The sequence below is a fragment of the Pyrgilauda ruficollis genome, unplaced genomic scaffold (assembly GCF_017590135.1).
Source record: "Pyrgilauda ruficollis isolate IOZ18807 unplaced genomic scaffold, ASM1759013v1 scaffold3, whole genome shotgun sequence".
NCBI lineage: Eukaryota > Metazoa > Chordata > Aves > Passeriformes > Passeridae > Pyrgilauda > Pyrgilauda ruficollis.
The window spans coordinates 9,350,395-9,370,448 of record NW_024524377.1 but is presented as its reverse complement, the minus strand read 5'-3'; the positions used below and the strand labels follow the sequence as shown (position 1 = coordinate 9,370,448).

The 20,054-nt window shown below is 46.1% G+C and overlaps 1 protein-coding gene across 15 annotated transcripts in view; it reads right to left on the bottom strand.

Moving 5' to 3' along the window:
* CLASP1 (cytoplasmic linker associated protein 1) overlaps positions 1-14,202 on the bottom strand; it is a 171,885-nt gene extending 157,683 nt beyond the window's left edge. For all 15 annotated transcript variants that reach the window (XM_041472830.1, XM_041472831.1, XM_041472836.1 and 12 more), the window contains exons 1-2: positions 14,068-14,202; positions 1,411-1,885 (exon numbers count right to left, since the gene is read on the bottom strand). In XM_041472830.1, coding sequence (XP_041328764.1) covers positions 1,411-1,605 — 195 coding nt within the window. In that variant the 5' untranslated portion in view covers positions 1,606-1,885; positions 14,068-14,202. The remainder of the gene's footprint in view (positions 1-1,410; positions 1,886-14,067) is intronic.
* Positions 14,203-20,054: the final 5,852 nt, after the last annotated feature.

Sequence of the window (20,054 nt, the reverse complement as noted above, 5' to 3'; positions counted from 1 at the left end):
GTAGTTCAACAGACAAAAGATTGGGAAGACAAACAAGTTATCTGAATAGAAATTCTGCAAACTAAGTGTGATATTGGAATTGCAAAGCACTGCACAGCTCTGTGATCCACATCACTTCATGAAATCCATGCAAATAGCACATTTTGTAATAATTTCAATTTTACTGTGCTTGCATTACTCTTCCACTGAGAATCATTGATATTTGTAAGAGAAAGCCAGTTAGTAAGAAAAGGGGCAATAAGAATATGTAATACCCTCAGAAAATTATATGTACACTGCTTGTTCACAACAGCAAGCTAAGTATTTCTTCATGTGTTCCACCAGAATGGATTCTCTATTGAGACCATATTAGCTTTGGTGGTTTGGTGAGAGTGTTTTTAGTGTTTGGGGGTTTTTCTCCCTACATGCCAAACCGCTTCTACAACAGCTGCTTGTTGACAAAAATGAAAAGAAAGAAATGCAGTTGTGCGGAACACTCAGCAATGTCAAAACTACCTCCCAGTCAAAATTTCTGTTAAAAATAATTTTAACTGAGTATGCTGAGCTCCAGAGCACTTACAACCTGTACAGCCAGTCCTTCCTTCACTTCTACAGGTGTGAACTCCAGCACAGCCCCCATCTTTAGGCCCAGCTCTGTAGGAACTTTCACTCTGAGATTCTCCACCACTTATCAAAAAGGAACATTATTACATCCCATGCAATAGCTTCAGTACTTTATATTAGACTTTTCAGAGAGCCTCATGAACAGACCAGGACAAGAGTTTTCCAAGTCGCAGCTGAGAATCCCTCCCCACTCCCACAGTACCTGGCTGTGGTAGGACTTCCTTATTAAACCTGAAGAGAAATGAAGTAACATGGCAGAGATAACAAGGCAGTGGAGCGCCATGTCCTACCAACTCAACATTATCAAATTCAAAAGTAGACACATACGTACATTATCTTCCTTGAGCTAAGTACAATTCATCTACTATGTTGCCCACAGAAAACAGCAAAAGTCTAGCAGGATTTAATGGCAGTGAAAACAAATGCAGTTTATATATGCTTTTTTCAGTTTCATAAACCTTTTAATATGGCAGGAAATCATGAACACTGCTAAACTATTGGGATGATCAAAGCATGCCACCAGCTAACAAAGTACACAAAGAAACAAGGATATCACAAACTATGAACACCAAATGTAAATCCACTTGTGCTTAAAACACCATTCACTGAATTCTTATTGCCTTGAGTCCTTGATATCACAGCAGCTATCAAGTACCAAAATATGGAACAACAATCTCTGATTCAGTCTAATTACCAGCTTACAGAACAGTATCATAGAATGTCTACTATACAGCTTTCACTTAGATCAAACAGCACTTGACATTGACACTTCTGACAGTAATCACATTCCACATGACAAAGACTTACCTTGTAATTGCTGGAATTTACCCAAGAAGTGGCCAGTCCATCAACCATTTTATCCAGCATAGTCTGATCATGTTCAAGATCAGCTGACTTCTGTTTATCTGAGAAATAATCTATCAATTCCTGGCCAACCTGAAGTCTTTTTCCAACATCCTTCTGCAGCACCTGCGCTAAGCAGTACTCCATAGTGGGCTCCATAGTGTCTCAGGAATACAGCAGCAGCCAGAAAGCCAGAGGGCAGCAGGGCCAAAAACTCCCTCTACAAATGTACGCAGGAGATCGCCTCTTTCTTCTGTGAAGGTTACTGAGGGCCTGGGTTTCAAAGATGCAATTCTGAGAATGGCAACAATGCACCATGTGTGTGTGGACAGCAGCTGGCAGGATATTAAAAGTCCAATTTAAATAACTAGTAATAGATGAAGCAATGAGCAGCGCTGTACAGTTGAGTCTGCAATAAATCCCAATTCAGCAGTCCATTCTGAAAGAAATGAAAAAGAACAGTATTATAGGTTAAATTAAGACTGGAGGAAAAAAAAAGATTGAAAGCATGTCACAAAATAGGTTATTCACATACAGCTGCAAAGCTGTGTAAGTCAGATACAAGCAGCACTGGTCTATTTTAAGGAATCAAACAAGGTAGGTCAGGACGAAAACCTTACAATACAGTTACCCATCAGTTCTCTGGAAGTTTTAGTGACAGACAGTAAATTTGTGGCTTAAAGTATCAGCTGATTAATAATCAGTATTATTGCAACTGCCACCATCCACCCAAAAAAGTGGAGACAAAATCCTCAAGCAGGTCACCAGGAAAACCTATCTACTTTAAGAGAAAGCAGGAAGAGATCTGGATCCTGTTTTGACTTGGCCTTCAGCAATCAATGTCATCAGCTGGTCAGCAAGATAAAGCACTAACACAGGGCTCCAGGAATGTAAAATGATCAGTTTTCAAAACCTAGGTGCTCAAGCTGTTTCCAGGCTGAATTCTGGTACATCCCAACTACACATGTCCAGGAAACAGCACTCATTGGCACACTCTAAGCGCAGTTCTGACAACCAAGGCCACACACAAGGAAGGTCAGGCTGAACTTTGCTGCCAGTCTGAGGCACAGCATCACCTCAGAAGCGTGTGGCTTATGAAAAAAAAAAAAATCTGTATGTTTGGGCTCTGTTTATGTACTTGAACCCTAGGAACTCTCCTGTCCCCTTCATTAGGGATTCTTTTTGTCCCTCCAACTGCAGCCAAATTAATCCCTCCAGGCAGCCAGGGAACAAACTAAGGGCTATCCTCCACCTTCCCACAGACCAGAGTTCCTGGCATCACCACAGTGCTCCCTGAAGCACTCCCTCATCACAGGTTAGCTCTTTTAGGAAGTGGGTGATAAAAACCCAGGGTGTCTTTTTGTTTCCTGGCTAATAATACCCAAAGCTAGAAATCTGCCCTACTTTTTCCACCAACATGAGGAAAGCAGGTCAAGCTCAGAGCAAGGGAAGAGGTTGTGCAGCGGACACCTGGTTCAATAAACAACTGGAAGGAAGCTGGAAGGAGGCACAAGCTCGCTAATTGGAAGCACTGGGGCAGCAAATAAATACCTTGTTTGAGCAAATGAGGCCTCCACAAAGGTCTTAATAAGGTAAAGGGGACCTGACAGCAGATGAGATGCACACAAGAACCGCAGCCTGGAAATGAAAGCACCCTTTGCGCAGCAGGCTATTCAGTTCATTACCTCGGCCCCATCTTACCACCAACAAGCACAGCGTCTGGATTCAGCTCTGAGGGCCTAAGCTTCCCTAACCCTACAAGCATTGCCACATGTGTCCCAGCTTCCCACACTGGTTGTGCAGGAGTCACCAGAGTGCAGGTCCCTCCATTCCAGGCAGCCAGTTCAAATCCCTACTGGCTGATGGGCATCAAAACTGGTTCAGTAAACCAACGGACTCACCGCAACCAACTGCCAGGCCAATGCTACCCTCAGCCAGAAGGGATTGCTCATGTCCGTACACTAAGCTCCCTCCTTGTCAGCAAAACCTCATCCCCAGAGCAGCAAGGAAGCCTTGGCTGCTACTGCACACACAGCACCTCAAGCTTTGAGTTAGTGCTGTGCCAGATTACTGCTTGTGACCCCTACCCCAATCTAAACCATCTCAAGGACACACAAAACTCCCACCGTTTTGTTTCAAGTCACCTCAGGAGGGATTTGATTTTAAATTCTAAGACTGTGAACACCCCCTCCAATCAGTACTCTTAATACCATTTTTCTTTCTAAAAGAAAGTTCCAAACTAGAAAGAAGTGTTGTGTTTTTTACTGCAGTTTCTACTGATGCTACAGTTTCTCACTTGGTCAATTTAGCACCAAATCTGAAAGAAGCATTCTGAACTTTCCCATCCTCAACCAAAAATGGTTCACGTCATGGCCCTCTCTCCCACGGCAGCACAGGCACAAAACCAGAGCCACTTCCACAACTGCACAAGCACAGCAGATGCTTTCATTCAGGTCTCCCTGTCTGCAGCTTTGAATACTGGCCCCTGCCCTGCCCTCTAGCACAGGCTGGTCTTGCTCTTTGCTGCAGACACTCCACTTAAGGGAGACAGTCTTACACACAGCAGCGTCTAACTATCCAGTGGATGGATTTTCACATAGTAGGGAAGCATTTCACTGGACACCTCTCTAGCATGGAGCTACTGGAGAAGGGACAGGGAACTGGTATTAAACTGCTACCACGTTCTAGCTGAAATCCTTCAAGTTAGCTGGGCAGTTTGTTCTGGACTCCAGAGGCTGCACACATGTTCAAAAGGGGACTCCTCTGTTACACTGGATAGATAGTGAAGAAAGTCTAACTGCTTTTAAAATGGAAATTTAGAACTTGCTTAAACTTGAAAATTCAGATTACAGAAGGGTGTGAATGAGTGCTAGTTACCACAGAATAGCCATTTTTTATTAACATCACACAGAGGCATGTCCTAACACATCCAGAAACAATTAGCTGGCCATACTGCCATGAGAAATAAGCATTCAAAGTTTCAGGTCTGCCTTCTATGTGGTTTTCATTATGGAGTTTATAAGTCTCTGCCTACAAGCACAGAAACAATCTTTAAAGCAAACTTACATAAATAAATTTCTCTCCACTTTCCTTGCTTACTAAACACATGAAGGAAGGCATAGGATAAAAATCATGGTGCACTACAGAAGAACAAATTTGTGTCACAACCTTGAGGACTGTAGTCTAAAGAAGATCCACTGTACATTATGGCACTGCTATCAAATGCATATGGGGAAAAAGAGCCAGAAACATCTTTGAATCCTGGGGAAAACAGTAATAGGAAGCCAAGAGGAAAGGTCAATGTGGCTTGCATCTACCAGCTAACAGGTGTTTAAGTAGCACTTTCCTAAAAAAAACCAAAAGCTATCCTACACATGTTAGGAAGTTTGTTGACTCCCCTCTTCCCAAAAGAAGGAAGTGGAAAAAACACCACCTGAGAAAAACAAGACCCACGCTGACAAAAAAACTAACCTACCAGACAATGAAGCACATGGCTGCTGCATCCCATCAAGTCTGCAATCATCTGGGCAGATGCTCCCCACATAAGCTTTGAAAAACACCAAGCCACAGTTCTCAGCCCCAGTGGTCCACTCCTGGACTTTTTGGGTAGCCAGTGCTACAAGACATAAACAACTTTGGATGGGGATGTTGAGGACAACCTCTTCCCACAGAAGAACAGTCACGCAGAACTCAAAATTAATAACTCAGTGGCACAGGTCCTGTGTTTGGAGCTCCTCCAAGTTTTGAGAAGGGTTGCCTGTATAAGCTCCAGAGCAAGGGTTTTCTCCAATCCTCCCAAGCCTTGTAGTCTGACCGCGAAGAGACAGGCTAGGCTCAACAGGTAGACAAAATAATCCAAGCGAAAAAGCTACCCCAATTGTGTCACAACCTTGAGGACTGTAGTCTAAAGAAGATCCACTGTACATTATGGCACTGCTATCAAATGCATATGGGGAAAAAGAGCCAGAAACATCTTTGAATCCTGGGGAAAACAGTAATAGGAAGCCAAGAGGAAAGGTCAATGTGGCTTGCATCTACCAGCTAACAGGTGTTTAAGTAGCACTTTCCTAAAAAAAACCAAAAGCTATCCTACACATGTTAGGAAGTTTGTTGACTCCCCTCTTCCCAAAAGAAGGAAGTGGAAAAAACACCACCTGAGAAAAACAAGACCCACGCTGACAAAAAAACTAACCTACCAGACAATGAAGCACATGGCTGCTGCATCCCATCAAGTCTGCAATCATCTGGGCAGATGCTCCCCACATAAGCTTTGAAAAACACCAAGCCACAGTTCTCAGCCCCAGTGGTCCACTCCTGGACTTTTTGGGTAGCCAGTGCTACAAGACATAAACAACTTTGGATGGGGATGTTGAGGACAACCTCTTCCCACAGAAGAACAGTCACGCAGAACTCAAAATTAATAACTCAGTGGCCCAGGTCTGGAGCTCCTCCAAGTTTTGAGAAGGGTTGCCTGTATAAGCTCCAGAGCAAGGGTTTTCTCCAATCCTCCCAAGCCTTGTAGTCTGACCTCGAAGAGACAGGCTAGGCTCAACAGGTAGACAAAATAATCCAAGAGAAAAAGCTACCCCAATTCTGTCATTGAAAAAAAGTTCTTTGTTTCACTAATCAGCCATCAAAACTATATGCTTCACAACACCCTAATTTTCCATCAAGAGCTATCCAGGACAAAGCCACTATACAAAGGTTTATTTTTAATGCCACTTTGGAGCTCAAAATGAGGAATTTAAAGTGGAAAGGTGACAAAGATCAAACAGCCCAAAGTTACTCAGCTTAAATACTACCATCACAACAGCATAAAAGCTGATACAATTCACAGTAAAGCAACTGGCTCAACACATAGAATAAATTAATCCAAACAGTAATAAGGAAATACTTGTTATCTAAGATGCTGTGGCAATATTAAACTGGGTACCTAAGACAAATTTTTCAGCACTTAGGAGAACACCCCTGACCTCAGACTAAGTGAAAGTGCATTATTTACAATTCTCAAGTAAGATTTTATCTTAGGATAACTTCACAGGAAATTTTGAATCTTCTTCCCCTTGCAAGGAAGGGAACCTGAAGCATATAAAAAATGCACTATTACTGTCTTGGTGTCCTGCCTACCCTTGGGAGTTCTTCCAGTATAACTCTTTGACTTTAAAAATGATGTTCCACTCTCTTCTGCTCTAGACATCAGGTTATCATCTTTGTCATGTTTCACTGTCATCTTCATTTGCCAAGAAGTCAGTGCAGTCCATAACTTCCCCAGACAACTGTTCCAACACAACTGCTCCAGACACAAGCATGCAGAGACAAGCCTCTTGCTGCCACTCACAATCACCAGAGGCAAGAGCCAGCACCACTCAATAACCAGTCATCTTCCTGAAGGTATCTCTCAACTTCCAGCCAGTGAGCTTAATTTGTAACCAACTTGTAAACATGACCACACTCCTCTGGTGCCTTTTTTTTTGTGTGCATGTGGTTAGCTGTAACCCAACATCTGTAGAAATAACACAGCAACACAATAGTACCAACAAGTTTCCTTCTTCACAAGTCTCAGGACGTAATTGCAGTCACTTCAGTTTAAAATTAGTTTAAGGTATATTCAACAGACCTCTGTCAACAACTGAACTCTGATCCTTCAGGAGATCTACACCCTAGACAAATGGAGCAATTTTTTCAAATATAAAAGCAACCAGGCACCCAACCTGCAGTAGTCCACCACTTCTGCAAGGTGGGCAGTGTAAACACATAACTAACTTGGTTTGCAGGCCAAGCCCCCTTGGGCAAGAAATTCAGAGCACTTAGAACAGCATGTGGAAACCATGTGCAGCAAAGACTAAGTGGAGATCTCATCAGCAAGGCAGTGTCAAATTGCAGCTCTGCAGGGTCGAAGTTCTCAGCCCTCTGTCCACTTCTCTATTTTTGCTTCCACCAGTACAGCTATACCCTCCCCAGAGGGGACTGGTGTCAGGCCTCTACAAAGTATTACAATCACCAAGCACTCAATCAAACCTGCTCTTCCCTCGGGTGTGCAAGCAGCCGTGAACAAAGCAGCTCAAAGCGTTCCTACTTGTTCAAACTCTGAGAGAAGGAGGTGGCAAGTACCTCATCAAGTGTCCTACTTGAAGAAGAAAGCAACATTTTTCTGGAGCCAAAGAGAGTTTGTAGGAAACACCCACCAAGCAACTGACATACGGGCTCTCCCTATTGATCACCTGTATCCATAAGAAGGTAATAATGTTTCTTTAGTGACAGGGAATATTACACAATCACTGTGATTGTTTTAAGTCAGTAATTAGTGTTGCCCTGTACTTGAGCCTCCCCCTAATCCAAAGATGGTATCTTAGATTTCCAGACTGACAACTCATGCTTTTCTAATTAGCTGGTGGGACAGCCCCGTGCTTATCTCCCTGCACCGAGTGTCTCTGGTGGCACTTGATGCACTCCTTCCACGCCCCATCCAGTAACTTTTAACTGTCCTCAGACAGTGCCAGTGCCACCACTTCTCGCTGATAAGCAAAGCACTGCCTAGATGGAAGCAGTTTTTTTTTCAGGAAGGTCTTCAAAGGAGTTTCTTCATCTTCCCACAGCACCAGGTGCACTAAAGCAGTGTAAATCTCTACTGCTGCAGGCAGCTCGTCCTTAGAAGAGCCAGGTCTGGCTGAAGGCTTGCTAGGACTCTGCTAAATATTGGCTGGTGTTCAACCTTGGCTGGAGTCTGTTAAGGGGCTCATCTTCAAAAGTACAGACAGTAACCAACCTGCAGCACGGCACAACTCCACTGCCATCAGGAAAACTGAAGCAGATTTCTAGAATGAAGACAGCTGAAAGATTTCCAGGGCTTAAGCTAACTGTGGCCTTCTTCCCCATACACAAACCTTCCAGGCCAGATGCTGGCTGTGAAAGTTGCATTACTTAGCTTGCGAGATAAGCTTCAGATAACAGAAATTCTTATGCCTCCACTAAAGGTTTACATTACTGCCTGGGTAACTAAACACCCCATACAGAGCTACCAATTTCAGCAATGCAACAATCCTCAAAAAAATCTCCTCAGTAATGAAGCTGCAGCAAATCAAGACAACTCACAGGTCACCTCAATGTGACTGCAATACCCTACACTAATGAAACCACTTTGCAGACCGGGAGTAACCCTTCCAGAGCAGGGTAGAAAATGAGATGAGCTTTAACATCTTTTGTTTTCCTAATACAAACCCTCTCTGAAATTAGTTTGGTTTTAACTTTGTGTGAGACAAGGACAAGCCTAAAATGAGCTTTCAAGGTCTCCTTCCTTTTTAACAGTTCAAGTGCCAAGATGCAGCTCAAAATCCTACAATGGCAGGAGCTGCTCTCCGTGGACTCCCTCTTGCAGAAATCTCAGTTCATGGTTCCAAGGAAACGTACTACAAGCAACTTACTAGGGGCTATGGGACCAGTGGTGGTGAGGACTATCATCATATGTGAATAGTTATTGAGTTTTGAGTTTATGTGTATGAAAATATCCTCCTGTCCCTTACTCTAGAGATCTAACCTTATCTCAGAGCCTGCAGCTCTGACACTGGGACCCTGGCACACAAACCATACAGCACTGGCTCTGTGACTTCCAGCCTCGCTCTGCAAGGTGACCTAGCCAAGGGTGCACAGGGGGCTGTCTGGCATCCCAGAAGAAAGGAAGTGTCATCAGCCCCCTTTCCACAGCAACTAGGAGAGCAGGACAAAATTTTCCAGTCACATCCTCACCCTTTCCTCCACAATCCAGCAGCAATATAGGAACATCTGGAAAAAAACAAGGGAAGAACAGACTTTCACCTGTAGCCTTGTAGGTAAAATGCTTAGCAAGGTTTGGAAGTAGAACACTATTGAGAATTAGAGCAACATCATCACTTGCAGTGTGCTGGCATGACAAGGGGCTTCACAGAACATCTGAATCTGGTAATTTCTCTTTGCATTGTGAATGATTAAGTCACTCAGGCTAAAATTACTAATTTAAGCAGTCCTGAAGAGGGAAAGCATCTCCTTTGTGTACATCATTTGAAGAAAAAAGTAGTATAATACAACCTTCCTATTTTATATGCAAGTATGGGGTAGGAATTCAGTGCCTTTCCCAGAGTCACTCTAAATCAAGTCTCCAGTGGCAGTGATAACTGAGGGTGAGAACACCTTGGGAAAAAACTGATACCATCACATGCTGGTATAACATCCAAATAACTGAATTTTAAAGAGAGCAGTGGGTTTGACATAAATTTCTTACTCCAGTCCTCCAGGACCTTGCTATTCCTACTGATATATAACGGCTAGTGACACAGAAGTCAGTTTTTGCGTGAAAGTCCAAACCAGAACTACCCTGGAAGGAAGTACTTGAGAGACAAGTGCTTATAGTAAAATGACAGGCCCAAAAAGGAAAATAATTCAGAAGATCAAACCTTAGGTGCAAACCCTCAAGGGACACTGGCTGTGGGGTGCAACAGCAGCAGTTTACAAGTCAACTTTACAAAAAGGTTATTTTCTTGTTCTCTGTCAGGCTTCCCAGCTAACACCCATCTCTCTTCCATGATTCTAAGCACAAGTATTTTGCATGGCAAAACAGGGGACTTTGCCTACCCCTGTTCTCCAGGGCTGCCATGGAAACTCCTGGCTAAAGAGAGGAGAGCTCAGCAGCAGCAGGATTTCAGCTGCTGACGGGCTGGGGGGGGTGTAGAAGCCAGCAACGAGAACCAGTTCAGCTCCAAGGAGGGGAAGGAGGGCTACCCTCCACACTCAGGCATAAGCAGATTCTACTCAGGCTGGCACTTGCTACTGCACAGAAGTGGACAGCCAAAGAAATCCCTCAGCACAGACTGCAGGGGAGGGCAGAAAGCCACCATGACACTTCAGGATATATAAAACACTGGGTGGAGGAAACACAGGACAAGGAGGAGCAGAAGGAGGTTTTACTTGACAGTACCATGAATTGGGCTGAACCCCAGTAACAGTTAAGGGAACTTCTGGCCTACGAAACCACCTGCATATAACAAGCAGAGACACACCTGCAATTCCTCCCTTCTGCTCAGCAGCACTTTGAAACACCTGTCAAAATCTAACTTTATTTTGACCAGATCTCTGCCTCAGCAAATTACCGTTGGTTCAATTTGGCTTTCTGAAATATCTTGGAATCTGAAGTATCCAAATGCAAAATGTAAAGAAAGAGCCACAGACTAAGCCTGAAAAACTGAAACACTGCATCAGGGACTGGCCTGGTTAGGCTGTTTAGTCTGTTATCCTGCTGGCGGTGGAAACAAATTAGAGATTTTTAAATCTTCCCACTCACAATAAACTAATGATGATGACGCTTCCCTAATAATTAATTTTGTGGCTCCTGCTTGGCATACTTGTTTCTGGATGCAGAATGGACATCTCCCTCCTTGCAGAGCCAAACATGCAGAGATTTGATTAAGGGGCAGAACAGGAAACCTCGTGAACTCAAACACTAACCATGAACTGAGATCAAATCTCTTGGGGAGCACCTGCAACCTCTCCAACAAAACCCATTTATTCCCTTCTACAACTTGAACAGTTACAACTCCATCCAGTTCACTTGGGTTTTGTGGTGTGGCTTTTTTTCCAGGTGTAAGAGTGCTAATGCTCCCAAAGAGAGGAGAAAGTGAACTTTCCCATGTATGACAGAGCCAGACACCAGTGCAGTGCAGAATGCCAAGGAACATGTATGTGCTCAGCTCCTCAGTATGGCACTCTGCAAAGCTCATAAACAGCTCACATCATGCTTTCACATAGCTTTGAGAACTGGTAACAGGTTGGCCCAGTGGACAAGATCCAAACCACTGAATAAGATCTAAAGAAACACATAATGCAAGCTTTAACACGGTACAGTGTGATGGAAAAGGAACAACTGAGCAAAGCACAACATGAAGTGGACACCATCAAACAGTGAGGTAAAGCTAAAGCTGCACATCACTGTCACATCACCCTTCATCAAAGAAAGACGCAAACCCCTTTCCTCAGTCAAACTGCTCAGAATTTACTCAAGTTGCAGTCTGAAGAAATTAATAGACACGGACAGTCTATTGTACTCGCTCAGGTGACAGACCTTTCTATACTTGCCAGCACTTTCTCCACTGCACTGGCAATCACTGCTCCAAGGTGAGCTGACGCTGTCACAATCCAGGAGAAGCTTCAATAACAACTGCCAGCCAAGGAGGCACAAACAGCAGCAAGCCCCATCCAGGCACACCAACAAGATTTCCAGTCCCAGTCTAGGCAAGGCCTGAGATAATGAGACACTCAGGGTGACACATGAGCCTGATCCAAAGTCATCTGAGGCCAGAAGGGACCTGTAATGGCAGTCCACAAGCTTCAAAGCCACATTACTCCCACAGAAATCCATGTGTATGTTGAAATTGTGAGCTACCTGCAGGGAAGGCCACTGCTTTATCCCTCTGAACATTTTGTGTCCAGCCTCTCTGTGCTCCTGACACAAAGGTTGTTGAGGGCTCCTCTGTAGAGGACATCTTGCCTTCATCCTCCTCTGTGATGTTGCAAATCACTACAGAAGTGGCCAGACTTCCTGCAAACTCTCATCCTCTTAACATCCAACTGCCCTGACCAAACTGCTTGATGGATAGAGAAGGATTGATTAACTGGGAGAAACAGACAGAAACAGAGAAATTTCATTTCAGTTTGACTTTTGCTGTTTAAATATATAGTTTTCTTAACACCTAAGCTGTAGCATAGATTCAAGATTCCTACAGAACTTCAAAGATGCCTGGAGGACCAACTCATTCAGTCATAGGCACTCTCTCCAGCTGTACTTCTGGGGAACATCACGTGAACTAGAGAAACATTTCCACTTCTAAAATCTGCTGCTCTATCACTTTTAACACCTCTTGCTATCAGCTAAGTGAAGCAAGGCTGAAGTGTATAACACCATGGCATTTTTCTTCTTGAAACAAAGTTTTGAAGCTGCTTGACAAATTCTAAGGACTTCACAGGAATGTTGCAGGCACCAGTATGAAAAAAAAAAATCTATTTATGTTGGCAACAATTAAAAAAAAATTAAGCAAGTGAGACTGTGAAATACAGAGAGAATCACCCATGGTGACATGCCATTCCTCTGCCCCTCTCGTAACTTCCAGGCTTCAGTCCCACTGACAGGGTTCAACAGAGAAAACAAGCAAAGGCTCAACTTTGCCAAGCCCAGGAATGCAGCACAAAGGCTTGCTCCACACAGCAAGCTGTGTTGCCACAAGAAGGAAGACCCCGAATATGACAGTACTGCAGTTCCACTCTGCACCTGGGTGTAGTCCTTTGCTCAAGAGAAAGCTGACTCCTACTGCAAGTTATCAAACATATCCCTTCTCCAGCTGCAAAACTCTTAAATCCAATTCAGAATCCCACACAGAAACAAATACTTGCACTTCCAACACCCTTCCGAGAACTATCTAAGCACTACTGATATAAATGATGGATTTGTGTCTCCAGATCCAAGTGACAAGACTTTGATTTGTCCTCAATGGTGCCCAGGGAGCATCAAGAGGAGCACAGAACAGAGATGCAACAGCTCAAAAGACACAGAGAAATGCAGCTACACTGCTCAGCAGCAAACTGGCCTAAGACATATTTGTCTCCGATGCTGGCAAAAGCGCTGGGCTGGAGATCACATCCCTGCCCTATTAACACTGGCTTGGCACATGATACTTTACTTAACTCTAGCCTCCTTTATGAAACACTGACTTATGAAGTAAGTCCACACGGGGCAGAGAAATCCATTGGTCAGAACAACCCACACACCTGGGGAGCCTCTGTGCTACTCCACCACAGGCTTCCCAGACAACCTGAGCCTGTTATCCTACCTCAGTTTCTCACATCCCTCTCAAGCAGCTGTGCAGGGTATTGGGGAAACAGGCAGCCTTTCCCTCCCTCACCAGTATCTTTAGACATATAACATTAAATATACCTTATGCATAGCCCACACAGGCCTGTAACACACACAATTACATTTTATTTACTCAGACCCAGTATCTCTCTGAAGCATTTCTGCAGGATTTGTCTAAATGACCAACGCACCTCTTCGCACAAACTCACAGTTCTGACCCAACTTCCACTGAAAATGCAGCCAGAAACACACGAAGCAGAGCACGGCACGTGCACAAAGGGGCCAAGCACAAGGGCTGAACCCACCCAAGCCACACGATGCTTTCGGGAGCGCAGCAGCCTCCAGCGTTAGCAAAGCCCCGCGCCGCTCGCCGAGCGCGGCCGCACCTCTCTCTTTCTCCCTTCGCCGAGCTGTCCGTTCCAGCGGGGACCCTCGCCGGGACCCCCTGGCCTGACGCGGCCCCGGCACGGCCGGTGCTCGGCGGCCCCAGGGCGGGGGGCCGAGGGGCGGCCCCGCGCCAGGCCCCGGCTGCCCCCGCACCCCCGGTCCCGCCGGACCGCCCTCCCCAGCCCTTCCCGACCCGCGCCGCTGGGAGAGCCGGCACCGCGCTCCTCCCGGCCGGTGCCGCGGACGGGTCGGCCCCGCCCCGAACCGCGTTCCCCGCGGTCACCCGGCGGCGGCACCGCACACAAAGCCCCCCGGCCGCGCTTCTCCCCGCGGGCCCCCCGCGGGGCGGGCGCGGGCGGTACCTGCGGGGCGGGGGCCGGGCGGACGCGCTCCCTTCTCCCTCTCGCGTCTCCCTCCCTCAGTGCCGGCGGCGGCGGCGCCCGCTCCGCTCCATGGCCGCGCGCGCCCCGCTGACCACGGGAAGAATGGGGGACCCAGCGCGCACGCGCCGCGCGCCGCCCTGCGGCCGCTGGTACCGCGGTGAGGTCAGCGCGCGCCGTGCGCATGCGCGGGAACCGTTACCGCGCGCCCGGTCGCCATGGCGACCCCGCCCGCCGGGAGCCGGGCCCGGGAGCGCGGACACGCGTGTGCCCGGGAATGCCACTCCTGTTCCTGGGAGTGCCACGGCCCCGTCCCCGCTGACCGGCCTCCAACCCCTGCCGCGCCCCCGGCTGCTGCTCCGGCCGGGGACAGGCCCAAAGGCTGTGGGAGGAGCCCGCGGGCTGCGTGAGGGCTGCGCGTGCCTTCCTTCGGGGGCCCGGGAGCAGCCACGGAAGCACCGGGGGCGGCAGCCTGGACGGAACGCTGCGGGACACCTGTCCCACCTCCCTGCTCCAGCACCGCCGTCCCAGAGCACGTGGCACGGCTCTGGAGTCAGGGAAACTCCACACTGTCTCTGGACAAGCTGTTCCAGTGCGTGGTCACTGCACAATAAGAAGTTCTTCCTCGTGTTCAGGCGGAAATCCCTGTGCATCAGTTTCTGCCTGTTGCCTCTTCTGTTGCTGGGCACCACCGAGCGGAGCCTGGATCCATCCTCTTGACATCCCCCTTTAGATATTTATACACATGGGTGAAGTCCTCTCTGTCATCTCAAGGCGGAACAGCCCAATTCTCTCAGCCTTTTCTCATACCACAGATGCTCTAGTCTCTTAATGATCTTTGTTGCCCTCCCACTAGACCCACTCCATGTCTGTTTTTTGCAACTTTAGTTTAAAAGCTGCATTTAAAAGCAACTACTTCTTTCTCCTTCATGGAAAAATTCGCAGTACTCCCACTCTATAACTGAGGTGGGAATGGGAAATAAATGCCCTGTGCAGAAGCTCTTTTCCACCATGTATTTGGCCATCTTGTTCCCTGGGCTCATGACTGCTGTTCTCCCGTTGGTTGTGGGGAATGAACCTCCATGTCCCCTCAAACCACCACTGCCCTCATCCTCTGAGCTGTGGAAGGCAGCTGACTCCATAACACTGCAGTTCCCAACGAGCACCGAGTCTGAGCCATCACAACGTGGGAGAGCATATGTGGAACAAAGGATGGATTTTCATTCACAACTTTGTGAAATAATAACGCCCTTCTCCTTGGCTCACAGCTCTGGCACAGCAGTGACTTTTGGCAAGCTCCCTCCAAATAATCCAAGATTTTCAGCTTGTTCTTTTTTGCCATCAGTTGCAGAGCAATACCTAACTGCTGCTTTGGGTGAAGCCATCGGCACAGCCTGAGCGTAGTCTGCACAGATGTCAAGAGAAAGCTGGGGATATTAGTGCTTAAAAGGATGCCAGGTCTGAGTAAACTGAAAGCAGGTGATTACAAACCAGCTTTAGAAATTACCATGGTTCTCACCCCCAGGCAGCAGCTAATCTCCTGAGAGCCCTAACTGGCTAAGCACTACCCACAGCAGAGATACAACAGCTCTGCCTCAGCACAGCCCCTGCAGAACGTTTCCCCTCCCTGGCTGGGCACTTCTGCAAACAGGACTCCTCCAGTGTTTTGTCCTTCTCCTGTTTTGCAGCCTCCCAACAGCAGCTGAGGACAGAGATCGTGGGTACATTAACAAAGGACCAATCATCCCACTTTGTCTGGATCTGCTAGAACTACAGGCAAAGTTCTCTCCGAGAGTCTAGATAGTTCCTGTTCTGTTCCCAAAATACCTTCACAAAATACCTTCCTCATTTTGAAAAAGAAAATGAGATAAAAACAGAATTGTAGTAAGTTAGGTGATAAGCAATAAGTTATTTTGATAAGCAATATTTTGTTTAGTTTTAGTAAGAAATCAATAACTTTGTATCACACATTTATTATTGCGTGTCTCATATTTGCTGTGAATTTATTCCCTTCAGTATTACAATGAAGAAGCATTTACTTTGGAAATCTCTCAAAACTGCCTTCTGATACAATTGTATGTTTGCCCTTTTTTCACAGATTCTTACTTCTGGTGATTCTACATTCACTGTTTGGCAGCCTAAAGCTTTGTAAAGAAATGCTGAGAAATGCAGCTCGCATAGGTTAAAGTATTTTTTTCTCCCCTCCTAGGTAAAACTTCACAGAAAATATGATTTTTATTCTCTTTTTTGTTGCAAGACTTCAGGGGACAACAACTGCACAAAACCTAGAAGCTTCCTTGTGCAACTGGCAGATTGTGGGCATGGTCTTTATGCGTTTTCTTCACATTTTAAAGCAGGTAAAGTCTGCACAGAAATAAATTTGTCACATAATCAGCTCTAATATTTGGATTTTTTTTCCTCTTACTACATGACTGTTTCCTTGCTCCCTGCAGAGACTTTTAGAACAGTTTATGCCTATATTCAAGACATTGCTCCATGAGCAGCAGCACTAATGATGCCTGGTTTTTCACAGGTCTGTGTCCTTTGTCCCTCTAATCCGCCTGCTCTCTCAGCAGCCCTACCTTCCTTTGTGTGTCCCGTGCCTCCAAAGGGACACGGTGGCACGGTGGGTTAGTCCAGGGCTCTATCCCCGTGCAGATGGAAGGGCAGGCCTCCATCACAAGGGATCACACCACGCCCGAGCTCCCTCCTGCCTTCCCCGAGGCTGGCAATGATTATTTCTCCCTTCCATTCTCATGAAATTTGAGATTGCTTCCTCCCCACTAAACACTGAGAAGGGAAAAGGAGGGGGTTAGCCTGACAGCTGACTAGAAGCAGACAGACAGACTGGTCACATAAGCCTTGTTTTCATTAGGAAAAGAAGTCAAAAATACATTGCAACCTGCAGGTTTTCTTCCAACTTTTTAAAAGTAGGAGGTGAAAGCATTCTTGTGATTCTTGGCCTTTAGGTTTCTTAACATCAATCTCAGTATTCTTTAATTCTGCTCTCAATTCCGTGGCACAATCCATCAGCTTTCCCAGGGCCATCACTCTGCATTAGTTCTGGCACATCTGTGACAGAGCTGCACATCCATCGCTTGTGACAGTTCCCAATGGAAACACCGTGAAGGCACGGCAGAATACCCCAAGGGCAACCAGATCTAAGCTTCTGGATGGAATCCAGTCTGCAGGGACACCTCGGCTTCTCCAAAGTTATGGTTAGGTAGTAACTGTGCTATTGCTAAGGAGCCCTTGGGGATTCATCCTGGGGTGCAGAGAGGACTCTCTAAATGAAGGAAATTGGAGAAACCACTGGAGGAGCTGCTGCCATCCCAAGAGACTGCTTGACCAGGCCTTCACTACCAGTGGCTCAGCAGCAGGCATTTGGCAGTACCTTTATCCATAACATACCTAAAAAAGGAACTTTTTACTATGCTCTCATTTCTGAAAGATCTCCATTTACTTACCTGTCTCCAAAACAAAGAGACCAGTGCAGTGGAAAAGTCTCCTGAGAGGATACTGTTCCCAGTGGAGCTGCAGGTATCTCTCTAATCAGTCCACTGCAAAGTACACTCTCCCTGCTTGCTGAGAAAGGTTGGACACAAGGAGTTGTGTGCTTATACACGTGCAAAACAAAGCACAATCCATCTCCAAGGTGAAAAAAAGACATGAACTTATGGACATCTGCAGCAAGGGCACAAAAAGCTTTAAGTAAGGGCAAAACAAAGTCAGAAAGCTTTTTTAAATATAGAAATGTAAGGATAGTCTAGCTTTCAGTTACAAACATTGCTCATTCAAATAAAAACATATCAATAAAATTAGTGGGAAACAGATGGATGGACTATTTCAGCAGAAACACTGACTATACCTGAATGACTTGCTCTTCCCCTTTCCTGCAGGGCCCTTTTGCACAACATCTGCTCAGGAATCTGAGAGCCTGGTGCCTCAGGGAGAAATGTTTTTAGTTATGAATGACAGTATGATGATGTAGCTGCCCTTAACAGCAGAGGACAGCAGTGTCAAAGCCTGGCTGTCCCTGGGTTGCTTTCCTAGAGTTGAGCACACTGCTATGCAGACTTAGCCACATTTCCTTTATGTGCTGTCCCAACTTGACTGCTTGCATGGCTGAGGGGGACTCGTAGCAATGGATCTCTCCCTTTGCCATCTCCTGGCACTTACATCACCTGCACAGCCTTGTGCCATGCTGAGAAGGCTGGACTGCTGCTGGCACAAATACCATGGGCCAACATGAAGCAAAGTCCAAGTACCCAACTTGAGAGTGCAGCTGATCCTCCTCTGGCACAGGGCCCCTGTGTGACTCAGCTCTTCTACCCTCACTTACCTGGGAAACAGGGAATAAACTCCTTGTCCATGCTGCATGAGAACAACACTTGAGACAGGGAAAGCACAAGTACTTCAGATCAACGTGAAATTTAATAATTCCTCGTTCTTCCCTTTGCACATGGCAGTTGCCACAGCCCCAGATCTGAGCACTTTCAGCTCACACAATGTGCTCCCGCACCGCTATCTTTAATTGGCACTTTCCTGCCAAGCCTCAGCATTTTGCATCAGACTTTTTCCACATGAGAGCTGCCACGAACAAAGCATCCCACTGACCCACTTAACTCCCACGTGAAGGCACATGAAGCTTCGCTTCAGTCACCAAACAGAAAAGAAAACACAAGAGCAGAAGGTTTTGATTAAAGGGAAATGAGCAAATGGCTTCAAGGCCCATGGAGTGCACACTGGCTCGTCTACGTGTGCTCACTCCTTGCGGACATTTGGCCACCCAAGGAGAAACATCCTGTACAAAGCAGGTAGTCCTCAGGCAGTGTGAATTGGGTTGGATTCGAGATTTCCCGTTGGCAGGAAGGTCCTGTGAGCCATGCGACATCCCCACAGGCTTCTTCCCCTGACCTGGAGTGACTGCCTCCAGGAAGGCAGGCAATGGTTCATTCTCCCTGACCAAACATCAACGAAGGTACCAATTAGTGTTAATTGTGGCGTTCTTTGTTTTGTGACCAGAGCATGAGCTGAAACCTCCCAAAACTGAACACAGTTTTCCATGCTTTCTGAGCTGTGCTAGATTTAATGCAGTAGCCTGGAAGATCAGCTCTGGCCTTACCAAGGCACGGGCACCAGGTCTTATATTTGCATCAGAGACTGTATTTTTCCTGGCTGCCCTCAGGGCATGTTTGACATTTACTGGTCAAACTAGACTCCTATTTTGTCTTGCACTTAAACGACATTTCACCCCCATTTCCGCTTCCCTCACTGTTTCCCAGTTACACTGTTTCGAATGGATTTACCTCTTCCTGTGCTTGTTCTCTGTAGTCATCTGCTGATACTATTTTATCTTTTTTCCACCATCCAAATACAATTATGCTCATATCTCCTTTTTTTTTTTTTTTAATACTTTCACATTGCACGTGCACATACCTTACCAGCATGGGTTCTTTCAATATTTGAAAAACATTTCCTTTTATCCTCACCCAAATATTAAGCCAACTGGAAAGTGACACATCAAGGTTAGGAATGCAGCCTGCTCCTGACAAGGAAAAAATGCTGAGCTTTGCAATAAAGGCTAAGTGGATTAAGATCCTTTTTAAAGATTAGGTCACCCTTCACCCCAAATGCAGATTTCTACTGAAATTAATGGAAGCTCTTACAGAATGCAATGGGAGGGCTAACATTGTATGTTTGCTGTGTTGAATGGCAACACAGCAAACATACACTGGCAGCCCACCCAATCCCAAGTGTCCAAATCACTAACTCCAAATGAGTCTTAACAACCAACTGGTTGATTCTGTACAATATATTATCAGGCAGGATTTAATCTTGTAAAATTATGAGCTGATGGAGGAAAAAAGATGAGGTAGTAGTTCTCAGGATAAAAGCTTAGGCTGTGATTCATCTGATGGAGCTGCACTGACATTACACCAACAGACACATTTGCCTTGGGAGAATCC